Source organism: Anomalospiza imberbis, chromosome Z (genome assembly GCF_031753505.1).
Source record: "Anomalospiza imberbis isolate Cuckoo-Finch-1a 21T00152 chromosome Z, ASM3175350v1, whole genome shotgun sequence".
Classification (NCBI taxonomy): Eukaryota; Metazoa; Chordata; class Aves; order Passeriformes; family Viduidae; genus Anomalospiza; species Anomalospiza imberbis.
In genome coordinates this window covers 15,576,329-15,588,657 of record NC_089721.1, presented here as the reverse complement: position 1 = coordinate 15,588,657, position 12,329 = coordinate 15,576,329, and the positions used below count along the sequence as shown (strand labels likewise).

Here is a 12,329-nt window from a genome sequence, read left to right as displayed (position 1 = left end):
GTCCATTGTTGTAAACAGAGGTACTAGAACAGCTGTGGATCAGGAAAATGTGTTGCCCGAAGCCAACAACAAATAACAAGCACAGCAAGACATTTCCTACATTGTACAAACTTAAACGCTCTGCTTTCTAAACCCCTTGGCATAAGAAATTCTGTGATGGTCCTTCCTAAAACCAGATAGAATTATTGTATTCCAAAAGTTCAGGACTTTGATTATATGTTGTCAAAGTGACTTTGCTGAATTTTCAAGGGGTCCACCCTGGTGGGAAGATGGACAGAGCAGGCAGCACACATGGGAAGCCTTATCTCTGTGATGTACATATGTGCATATACATCTGACATGGATTTAGAATATGTGCTGCCCAAATAGCTGACCACAACTCCCCAATGGCACAGCTACTGCAGGATCCTCACTACTCCCTGTAGGAGGGATGAAGACAGCTGCTGCAGCTACTGCTGCTCTCCCACTGTGTTCCCTTTCCCAACAGCAGCCAGTCAGACACAATTTGTTAAATAATCACTATGTCCTCATCTCTAAGGTACCAAAACTTGGATTGGTCTAAGTTGACAAGAGTCCTACTTCTGTGTTTGTGTTCCTATCCTACCTCTTTTTCCTTGATTAAATTTAGGTTAAAATGCCATTGCTTTTTTTATCTGTGCTGTTTCTGAGTAGATGTTAAAGTGGAAAGGCATTCTCCTCTAGAAATTAATCCAAAGCCTGCAGACAAACCAGCTGTTGTAAACACTGGACCTTAACATTTCCACTGATTCAGCTCTTACCTGTCATCTGCTTTCTGCTGAACATTCAGAACAAGATCAGAGACACAAAGTTCATCTTCACCGCAGTCTTTAATAAAAGGAATCTAGTAAAACCAAAAACATTTCCTAAATGACAGGGCTCAACCTTTAACATTATCTGAAGACACTAGAGTGCAAACACCTTCAAGCTGAAGCAAATTCTTGGCTTGCAGATAAGAAAATCCTCTTAGGACATGAAAACCGTGTGAAGGACATGAAAAATATTGACAAGTGAACAAGAGAACTGAATAATGTGTTGCTACATGTCAATTGATCCAAGAACAGTACAGACAGGTTACTCTTCAATGACAGCAAAAGTGATGTAGTCAAATTAGTTCCATCTCTCTTTTATGTACTTTTTTACTGTAGAGTAAACTGAAAGAATTCATCTTTGCCATCAACTAGAAGTTCACGTCAATGGTGACATGGCTGAACTGACATGCTTGTTATGTGCTACGGTGGCTGATTTTGTGTGTGTGTGTGTGTGTGTGTGTGTGTGTGTGTGTGAGCAAGCTCACATAATACAGGCACAGGTATGAAAGGAACCGGGGGACACCCCTCCATATGACTTACACAGAGCACCAGTTTTCACTTGCATGTACCTCTTTGGTGTTTATGGGGTCCACACATTATGGATGTGTATGGCCATGAATAGTAAATCTGCATACTTACACCGTAGGCCACAGATGCTGGAGAAGATATGTCCAGGACAGGGCTGGAGCCCGGATTTGCAAGGCCAATGTCAATGCGCAAACTAAGAGAATTCACTGCATCCGAAGGCTCCTGTAAAACACACATGGTTCAGATGATGGCTGCCAGCACAGAAAACAGGATAATATTGATAATTTCTACTGTTAATTGAGAATGTGCAGTAAAATAATACTTGCTTTAAACAAGGAGAAGCAACAGTTCAAAGCTTCATTTCTTAAAGAAAATAATTTTGTGAGATTGACTAGTGTGGATTCCTCTAGATTAACAGTTTTCAGTGTGATTTCCATGATAAAACTGATTTTTCTAGGATTCCTGGAAACTGTGCACATCAAAGTAACTACTAGGGCTAAGGAACATGGAGATTGTCTGCAGCTGTAGGAGCTGGTTCTCAAAGCCATCACCAGGTAGCCTTCATTCTCATCTAGCTGCAGAAGTCAAATTCCTATTCCACTCTGCCTTACCATCACAAAGAGCATCTGGGCCCGAGTGACACTAAAATACATTAAATGCCATGTTTCCTCTTTTTCTCAGTCCTGGATGAATCACCTAGCCCTGTGGCTCACTGCTTCACATGGCACTAAATGAGATCAATAGGTCACTGCAAACCAGAGCAGGGGCAGAAGTCCTCTACCTGACCGATCATCATGCAAAAGAGCTTAAGGCAAGCCTCAGGGCTGTGTTCAGCTTTGGTTCTGGAGAAACATGGATACTTGCTTATTTTTATTCAATTCCATGGTGTGTACTGGGGGTCAGAATGCATCCAAAGTCTGCCTGAATGTTAGTTTGAAGAAAACATTTGCATGTATGTTTTAGTTCTTACAGAAGAGTCTACTCAGAGGGAAATTAAAATCTATTTAAACTATAGACCATGGGCTCTATATTACAGCAAAGCTGAATAACACAATTAAGAACCCTCTTTCCTATCCTAAAAATCTGTACTGAATATGGCAGTTATTAGTTTCTATGAAATCATAATCTTATTAAGTATTTTTCAGCTGGGAGTATTTGGGAAACATAAATAATTCAGTACACCATGCATGAAATTCACATTACAGACAAAAAATTAATCCATGCCTTCCTCTGATCTTTTGTTATGCAAGAGTACTTGCAATTGCACTTACTTGTACACTGAAGACATCATGAACACAGTTCTCTTCATGATGCACCACAAGATCCCTCTGCATGTACCTTTCATTATTTTCTTTGAAAAATCCTCTAGAAGTCACTCTGGAGGACTGGAGATCTGCATCCAGTGTTGCATTGTACTTTATAGCTACAAGAAGAATAACAGTACATTAGTACATTTTTGACTGAGCATGGTTGCCCGCAATCTCATTACTATGCTCAATATTACAGGGACCAGGCTTTCCAAACCACACTAAGTATTTCATGCTTTTCATAGCTAAACACAGGGCAGTTTCAAAATAAAAATACTTTCTCTTGTGTTTTCCAAAGCAGTCAAACAGGTTTAGGTCCTGATCTGCAAGGGCCACATTAAATGGCAATCAGTCCGGCCTCCACTGCAGATGTCTGAGCCTGCAGCTCAGGCAAGGAGCCAGTCAGCAGGGCCAGGGTTACTCTAGGTAAAGGGGCCTTGCAACAATATCACTCAACTCAGAGGTGACTTTAAAGAATCTGCATCTTCTCTTCAATCACATAATAATGTCTGCCACCTCCTCTTTGTTTTATGACTATTACGTTGTGAAAGTTCATTGTTATTTTATAGCTCAAAATCATGAGTTCCTAAAGGCACTTTATGTAGCACTGAAGCAGTCCAAGTGGTGTTGTCTCTGAGACTGAACTTAAAAATTTCATGGGATCCCACTGCTGGTCATGGAAATATTCACTGTGCTCTGAAAAGAAGAGCTTCCTCCCACTGAAAACTGCTCTGACCCTCTGGAAAATATTTAAATTTCTTTTTCTGAAGAGGAAAAGTATGCAGTCTGCTGTTGAAAACAGAAGGTTGGATGAACCTAGCTCCTCACGAATTACATTTCTGGATTGTTGAACAACAAGGACACAGCTGTTCTCTATACTGTTAATTCCCCACTTTTCAAAGAGTATGGAGCTAGTGATGAATTAGATCTTAAAAACACTTTCTCAAGCACTTAAGTTTTACATTGATTTTGTGATTCTTGACATTCAATGTAATACATAATTAGACTTTCCATTGCTCATTTAAATAATGGACTTTTGAAGGAAGTAATATAAGACAAATCATTGAAATACTCTTACCCACTTGATTATTTTTCTTAGCAGGTCTAAATGAAGCCTGAAAACATATTTTGACAGTTATATCCGTATTCTTGTTCAGCAAACTGATTTTCTCAGGTTTAAATGAAGCAGTTATGGACACATTTGCAATGCCTCTTGACCTGACAAATATATTTTAAAAGTTACATGGGTTTTTGAAGAACACTAGGTAACACAGAAGCTGTTGTCTAACACTCTCTGTAAATGTTAGTATTGATTTTTTTTTTGGTTCCCAATGTAAACTTCTTTTAATGGCACTGGTAAAATTATTTTTCCTTAGCATACATGAATTTGTTGATATAGTTTCTTACAGTAATAATGATACATATTTTCATGTCAAATTAATGGCTTGATTGATGACTTAATCCAATGCTCTAATCAATCCCTCAAGGTATCAGAGAATGAAGCTCTTGGCCTATTTTCCAAATAAGTAACCTTCTGCTCTTTTAGAGCTCTTCTGGGAAGGTGAGATTGGGTAATTCTTCATTTTATTTAATAATGTAAATTTTCTGAAAAAGAACTTTGATGTAATTAATCAAGATTTTAAAGAAGTGTTTCAAAGGAACCCTACATGTAAAAATAAACACTTTAATCAAATGAAATGCATGAATCAGCCCAAATGTCAGAGTGATTGAAGAATGAGCATCTTCATTAATCAAATCTAAATAAATGCTGGTACTTCAAGGAGCATAATTTTCTTTAATGAAATTCCCAGCAGCAGCAGCAGCAACAGCATTCAAAAGTCCAAACTGACCATTCATTTTTAATTATCTTGTTTCATTATGAAAGAAGAGCAATTCACTGATATTTTTCTTACAATGGGGAGCCTGAGGCATGAAGACAGGCAACAGATAGGAAAGGAAACAGCATTTGAATTTAGTTCCTCAAATAAAGAGTGGAAATCACAGCCTACTTAGGCAAGCAGATGATTTGGGTTCTGTGAAACCTTTTTATATTTTGTGAAAGTACTCCAACTTCTGTGGCAAAGGCAATGTGCCATTAAAAATGTGTTTCTTGCCAGAACTAGCTCTCAACTCTCTATTACTGCTCTCTGTCCTTACCCTGCAGGACAATGCTCCCCCGATATGAGCTATCAGCCAGTAAAGGTCACGCAGGTTGTGTGAGACATGGTTTCATCTGTCTCATGCTCAGCTATCAAAATTACACTGTGGCTACTGAGGTGCACAACCTGCTGTTACAAACACCCTCCATCAAGCCCCATTCCCTGCTGGTGTCCCTTCCCTCTGGACCATGTCTCTGCACAGCAGGAGCAGGCAGATGTCTCCTGGCCCTCTCATTCCTGGTCAGGTCCCTCCCAGGCTCTGCCACCTGGCTTCCTCCCACATGTCCTGGCTCTGCCCTGTGTGGTGCCTTGGCTTTCAGTGGTTTAATGATAAATGCCTAAAAGAGATTTAGTCTAATGCTCTTTTTTTAGCTAGTTTTGATAGCAGTGATGAGGCAGTAAGTGTGCTAGCACTGAAAACATTGAACAAAGAGCTTTCTAATTTGCTTGTTTTTCCTGTTTAATTAACTGTATGTTCAACAGCTGCATCTGAAGCAGTAACTGCTTCCTTTCTAAGAAGAAGTATACTTACCATAGCACAACCACATTTCCATCAGCACCAACTGATACGTCAGTAATGCCATCATCATCTAAGTCTCTATGGCCATCTACTGATCTTCCAAAGAATTGGAGTTTTTGTCCAAAAGCAGAATCTGATCCTAAGATTTTCTGGGAAAGAGAGTTTGGTTACTGAGTTTGCCAAAGCATGCTTAAGTCCACAGATAGTAGCCTGATTAATAGATTTTCACTGATACTCCCTGTATATGCAATGTATTGTTTAAACAAAATGCATTTGTGGGTGTTTTTTCAGATGCTTTTGTAACACTTCTTTCTCCTCTGCTGGAGCAGACAAAGGACTAGATTTTTCTGTCTTGGGAGCAGATCAACTGACTGCTGTATGCCAGATACAGCTGGAAACTTTTTCCATCTCACATTGAGCAACTCAAAGAAAATGAAGCTTAATAAGAGTTCTAACAAATACTTGTTGCAACCAGAAAATCTGCATAGAAAGTGATAATAAGATTACCATTATAGTATATATGAAGACCAGTGAAAGACTTTGCCTTTAATACTATGTATTTGTAATTTGCAGAGTTGGGATTTATCTGATCTTCAATGCTGTACATCAACACTAAAAACCTGAAAATAATGGGTGTCAGTTTTAGGATAGTAGTTGACTTCACACTCAGGCATCAAAAATGGCTCAGAATGAGCCTCTTGCATGCTTATGCAAATGAACCTCTATATGGTTCATTTATAAGCACCACAACATCAGCCTGGATATGCTGACAGCTGAAAGGAGGAGAGGCACAAAGTATGAAATAAACCATGAGAATAACAGTATTCCTTTAAGAGGTTGAAACAATAGCCAATTAAAGCACAGAAAACCTTCTGTTTTCCTCTAGCACTTTTAAAGGCACCAAGTACAGCATTACTCAACAGTTATTTACCTGAGAATATTTGGTACGTATAGTCTTTTGAAATCCATTATAAATATAAATTGCTCCAGAGTTTTGGTTTTCCAGTGGTGCACCTATTACAACATCATTAGAACCATCCAAATCAATGTCTGCAAGTGCTGCAATTGCTGATCCAAAGCGTGCATTTTCTGACCCCTGTGGACCTTCCAAGAGTTCTTGTTGATCCAAGATTCTCTTTAAAATTGAAAAATAAGAAAAAGCAGAAACACAGCTATCATTGCACCAGATTAGACCTAGGAGCAGTATCTATGTACATTGTTTTTTGTTTCTGTTTTCCAGTACATTCCCCTCAGATAGCTCAACAATGAATTCCTTCCCCATTGTATTGCCCATTCAGTTTGCATTATGTCTCAAAGTCTTGGCAAGAATTACACAGCAAAATCAAAGCATGCTATGCAAAGTACTAACAGCAAATATAACCATATGTATGAAGCTTAAATGCCCTCTCTGTCCTCATCTGACTGTTCTGAAGTTTCACAATACATTGAAAAATACAGTTTCCAGTTTTGGATTACTGGTTTTTATGCAGAGGGAATGGAAATTATGTAACTGGACATAATTCTTTGAAACAGAAATGGAATTTCCTTACTAAACTAATGCAAAAAACATGTGTCCAAATGGTAAACTCCTGACCTCTCCAATGCCAATGAAGAAAGAAAGATTGGAAATCTTCATAGTAAAATAATCCCATTTACACTAGATTAAATGCAACTCTGGCAAATAGCATCCTCACCTTTACCTTCAGTTACCATACTGTGCTTAAAATGTTACAAATAACAGCCAGGTTATTTATTAAAAATTACTAGAAAAGTATTATTTGCGCAATGGGGACAACTTGCACAAATCATTAAAAGTACCTTTCATTATTCTTTCTTATTTAAAATTTAAACCCAACATTTGACAACAACTAAAAATTTTAAGATAGTCTTCCAATTTATTTGGTTTTCAAAAGCAAATTTAAAAAAAAACCTTTCATTTTTCTTTTCTTTCATATCTCATGTCTGATACCATAGGCAAAAAGACCAATGTCAGCTGCCAACTTTCAGCTCCTCTATTAACATTGAAATAGTTTTAGGGTAGTTTCCTGTTGCATCAGGATACTCTGACTGAGGCCCTGCTAAGGAGCATGGTCCCTCCTCTCTATTTATTTAATTGCAATTTACCTAGTAAATTGTTTTTAAAATCTGTTTTCTCTGATAAATGTCAGATATTAATTTACTTTGCAGACATCCAGTGAATGAAAGACTGTTCAAAAATGCCAGAGGGCTCAGTATGGTTAATACATATATTCTGAAAACACCTACTACAGGTCTGAATAAAAAGCACTGTCAGTCAAGCATCAGACAAATAACTAATATTTACTGAATAGAGGGGACAGCAAGAGTTATGGTAACCATCCAGTATTAGAGTCTATGTAACAATGCAGAAAGCTGGTAGAAGAGCATTTCTTAGAATTGCTTTGGGAATGCTGTCAGGCATTGAATACGTTCACCACCAACAAATGGTAAATTACTTAACAAAAGCCTTGAGCTAAGTTTTTCAGAGATATGGCCAACCCATGCTATATTAGCATGAAGCACATTGCCTGACACCAGGGCCAGGGAGACACTGAGAGCACCAGGCCCCTGACCACTAATAGTGCTTAGCTACTGCCTTGCTCATTGGCTCTATTTTGGTCTGTTCCATCTGCCTAATTCCCAGATTACACGCACAAGCAGTTCTGAGGCAAGTCTGCAGCTGCTACTGAAAAGCAGAAAACGTAAGGCAACATTGGAAAGGCCTCCAGACACATCCCTCTAACGAGGAAGGCTTGGCACCATTCATCCCTGCCCTTACACCACATCCCAGGATAAGCATGTGCTCTGTTTCTTATTAAAAAAAAAGAAAAAAAAAGTCACTTGAAATATTTCTAACACTTTGAAAATATTCACTAAATAGTGACTTTGAGGACCTGGAGAAGCCAAAGGCCTTTTAGTATGCATGTGGCCAATCTGATTTGAAAGAAATTAGCCCTAAGCAGCTTTTAGGGCTTGAGCCATTTTTACCTTTGTGATGGAAAACATGTATACTCTCCCTTCTTCCTTCTTCAGGTCATTCATAAACATTGGTGCACCCACAAGCAGCACATCTGTCACAGAATCCCTGTCAACATCCACTGAACACACCACACTGCCAAAGTAGGAGCCAATCTGAAATCAGAAGTAAATGGGTTGTCGCTGTGTATGGTTTTTGTAATTCACTTTATAGCACCTGATTCAGAAAACTTACATCCAGTAATATTCCAATGCTATTGAATGTTGATGAATTAAATTACTCTGTAGCATGCTCCATTGTTGGAAGAATCATATCCTTACACATATTTCACTATTTCTGTCCCATAGTTGCTATGGCTTTACCACTCAGCAACACAAATGCCAACAGAAATTAAGATATGGGAGGTATATATTTTTTGTAACTGCACATGAAACTACCCAGCCTCTGATCTACTCTCAGATTTGTCTTACGGATGATACCAAAACCAATTAAATTCATTCCTCTTTTCTAAACAGAGAAAAAGAGATTGAGCTTCCATATCTATCTTCTGATGTCATCTACTTCATAACTTCTCAGGCAGAGCAGTTTACTGAATGTGTCCTGATTTGTTTTGTTGACAGAAGGATACATTAGTTAGATTTGTATATTATCTTTTGCCACTAATTGGATGACTTCCTAAAATACTGTTTAAGAGTTACAGCTAACCTCATTGAAATAGTCTAGTGGCAGAGAAAAGTTCAAGTGGATTCTAAATGCTTTGAGACAAAGAGGGATTTTCCAAACAAATTGCAATTTACTGCTGGGTCAATAAAAAACGATTCCTGAAAGTCTGTATTCATGACCAAAATATACTTGCCTGCTCGCCTCTCTGTGATTGCACAATTGCAACATTACCATCACTGTCAACATTATAAACCACCACTCTGCCAGTGTAGTTGGATCTTGGTGCGCCAGCAACAAAATACACAGAGCTCATAGTTGAGAGAACAGCAACAGAATAACCTGGGAATAGAAGTCAACATTTAACATATGTGAGAGATCTTTAATTACAATTTATCAGTTGGTTATCCATAAAGGCACAGAGGATGAGCCAATCTGGTGTGTTAATTGCACAGAGTGACGATTCCAGATGGGAAGTTATGGGAAGTATATGCATAGAATTTGCAATATTCTTCTGAGAGAACAATGACACACAGATCAAGTTGAAGCAGGTTTACAGAACACAATAGCTTAGCCTGTTCAGTAAAATGTAGACCACAAAAATGTCACGCGTATGAAGGAGACAGGAAAAAAAAACGTGCAAAGAGTATCCTTGGAAAGAAGAAATAAAGAGAAATATGAGATGAATGTTTGAACCAGTCTTCAAACTAGAGAGGAACACCTAGCTTCTGCAAAGTTTGCAGTGCATTTTCCCACAGCTCACTAAACCACAGACCAGTGTTTTGTCTGAATAGAAGAGGCTACATTAACAACTTGTCAGCTGAAGAGCTGACTGAACTTCTTTGAACATTTTAATCCTCATTACCATTATACTAGCATTTATTTGCTTTCAGAAAATGTCATTTAATGCCTGTAAAAATGTAAACATGTATTAGCAGTATGAATCTAGCATTAGTACATACTTTAGATTTCTGTGGTTTAGTTCTAGCAAATTTATTTTAAACAAAGAAAACAAAGTCATTCTTTATAAAGTCTATAGTTAATAACAAAATGCCAGTGATAGGACAGAATATGCAAATCTTTAGCAAGCTGCAGAACAATATGAGGAGCACAGTCTAAAAGGATTATGCCTTGATCTTTATATCACACCAGTCTAATTCAGATTTTTTGTTCAGACACAGGGTGAGAACAACTTTTGTGACTGAAGTTCAATGAGCAACAAAACGAGATTTAATTCTGCAAGTACACACCTTCCTAATCAATGCAGAATATGATCATCTGAAGTGAGTGGGTGCCATGCAGAACAGGGGCCAATTGAGCAGGCTGTGTTCCAGCAGCCCTTTAACTTACTCTCTCACATGCTGGTGAGAGAGCTGGTATGGAGATCTCCTACTGGAGGACAGAAAGTGGAAGGGAAATAAAAGGACAGAAAAGGCAACAACATTGGATGCTCCAGAAAGATTAAAGTAAATACACTGAAAATGCCTTATAAAGAAAGGAAATTACCTGAGTTTTTAAAAATTATTAAGAAAATAAAGGAAGAGAAAGTCTGAAGAGGTCATACATGCAAAAGAGCTACTGCTTATTTGCTTGGGTTTAGATTTATTCATTTTGTTGGATGCAAGTAATGCTGAGCCATAGTGGGGAAAAAGGTTATGTTAGTTGCAAAGGGAGCACATTATTTAATACCTTTAAGAATGAGAAAGTCATAGATGCCTAATGTAGTCACATTATTCAGGGATGGAACAGCAGAGCAGGCATGTTGAAGGTTTACAGAAAACAGTTCAATGAACTGAGAATACAGACTGGCTTTATTGGGTCACAAAAGCATGTCAAAAATACATACGGAGATTGTAAGTAAAATCTCTATTAAGTGGTAGCAATATCCAAAATCTATAAACTGAACCAGAGAAAGCTAAGAGAACAGCAAGCACATATGAAACAATAGAAAGTCAATCAGCTTCTCATCCACATCGAACTGGTGAAGAACATTCAAATATTGTAACAGAAGCAACTCAAAATGATCAGTATGATTCACTGAGCAGCCTTTTCAAATCCCATGATTTATTATTTCTCTGTAACTGTGCTGGTTTTGGATGGAATACAGTTAATTTTCTACACAGCAACTGGTGAGGAGATGTGATTTGGATTTATGCTGGAAACAGTGTTGATAACACAGAGATGTTTTAGTTACTACTGAGCAGCGCTCACACAGCATCAAGGCCTTTTCTGCTCCTCTGTGTCCCACCAGCGCGGAGGCTGGGAGGGGTCACAAAGAGCTGGGAGGGGACACAGCCAGGGCAGCTGCCCACGAATGACCACAGGGGTGTCCCATTCCATAGGCTGGCATGCTCAGCCTATAAAGCTGGAGGAGGAAGGAGGAAGGAGGGCATGTTCAGAGTGATGGCATTTGTCTTCCCAAGTCACTTGTGTGTGTTGGAGTCCTGCTGTCCTGGGGATGGCTGAACACACCTGTCTGCCCATGGAAAGTGGTGAATAAATCCCTTGATTTGCTTTGCTTGCAGGCTTGACTTTCACTTTCTCTGTCTGTATCTGAACCCAGAAGTTCCCTCACTTTAACTCTTCTGACTCCTCCATTCTCATTCCCCTTAAGAGGATTGACTGTGTGGCTGCTTAGTTGCTAGCTGGGGTTAAACCACAGCAGTGACAAAGACTGATTTTGTTTTTATTAGTAGGATTTTTTTTTAATCAAGTTTTTATTCAATGAACTGCTGACAAGTAAAAATAATCTTTTTTGACCAAAACATTTTTTCACATTCTCAAAGAATTTCTTAATACAAATCTGGCTAGGGGAGAACCTTCCAACTTCTTTAATATCTTAATCAAGGTTTCATACATTTCCAGGTTTGTATTTCAGCCCCTTACCTAGATATGAGCTATGATTTCTGTCCTGTAGAATCTTCTCAAACACATGGCTTGGAAAGGTGGTGGCTCTGTCTGAAGACTCCTGAACTACTGTTCCACTCCAGTCATAGGCCCCAACTGCACCCAGCAGCAGAACATCCTTTAAAAAATAAAAGTCTACATTTTAGAACTATCTGATTTAGAAAAAGTGTGAGCAAAGCTGAAGGTCCTATGCATAGTTTCCTACATCACTGTGTTTAAGCCAATGATGCAGACTAAAGCCTGCAGGCAGCTGACTGGAGCTACTCCTTAGGTGCAGGACTTTACTGTCCCATTAAGAGGGATTATAACCCTTCTACTGCAAGAGGATAAGTCACTGCTTTGGTTCCTGTGGCATTGCAACTCATGATAAAATGGGTTTGATTAAACACTGTGATAATTTCCTATGTCTGTCCACGCTGGGGT

At 38.6% G+C, this 12,329-nt stretch overlaps 1 protein-coding gene across 2 annotated transcripts in view; it reads right to left on the bottom strand.

Annotated features, from left to right (window-relative positions):
* ITGA2 (integrin subunit alpha 2) overlaps positions 1-12,329 on the bottom strand; it is a 68,049-nt gene that overhangs the window by 17,723 nt on the left and 37,997 nt on the right. For both annotated transcript variants that reach the window (XM_068177273.1, XM_068177272.1), the window contains 9 exons: positions 11,886-12,024; positions 9,196-9,341; positions 8,351-8,494; positions 6,276-6,479; positions 5,357-5,493; positions 3,744-3,883; positions 2,630-2,781; positions 1,470-1,580; positions 780-862 (listed from right to left, as the gene is read on the bottom strand). In XM_068177273.1, coding sequence (XP_068033374.1) covers positions 780-862; positions 1,470-1,580; positions 2,630-2,781; positions 3,744-3,883; positions 5,357-5,493; positions 6,276-6,479; positions 8,351-8,494; positions 9,196-9,341; positions 11,886-12,024 — 1,256 coding nt within the window. The remainder of the gene's footprint in view (positions 1-779; positions 863-1,469; positions 1,581-2,629; positions 2,782-3,743; positions 3,884-5,356; positions 5,494-6,275; positions 6,480-8,350; positions 8,495-9,195; positions 9,342-11,885; positions 12,025-12,329) is intronic.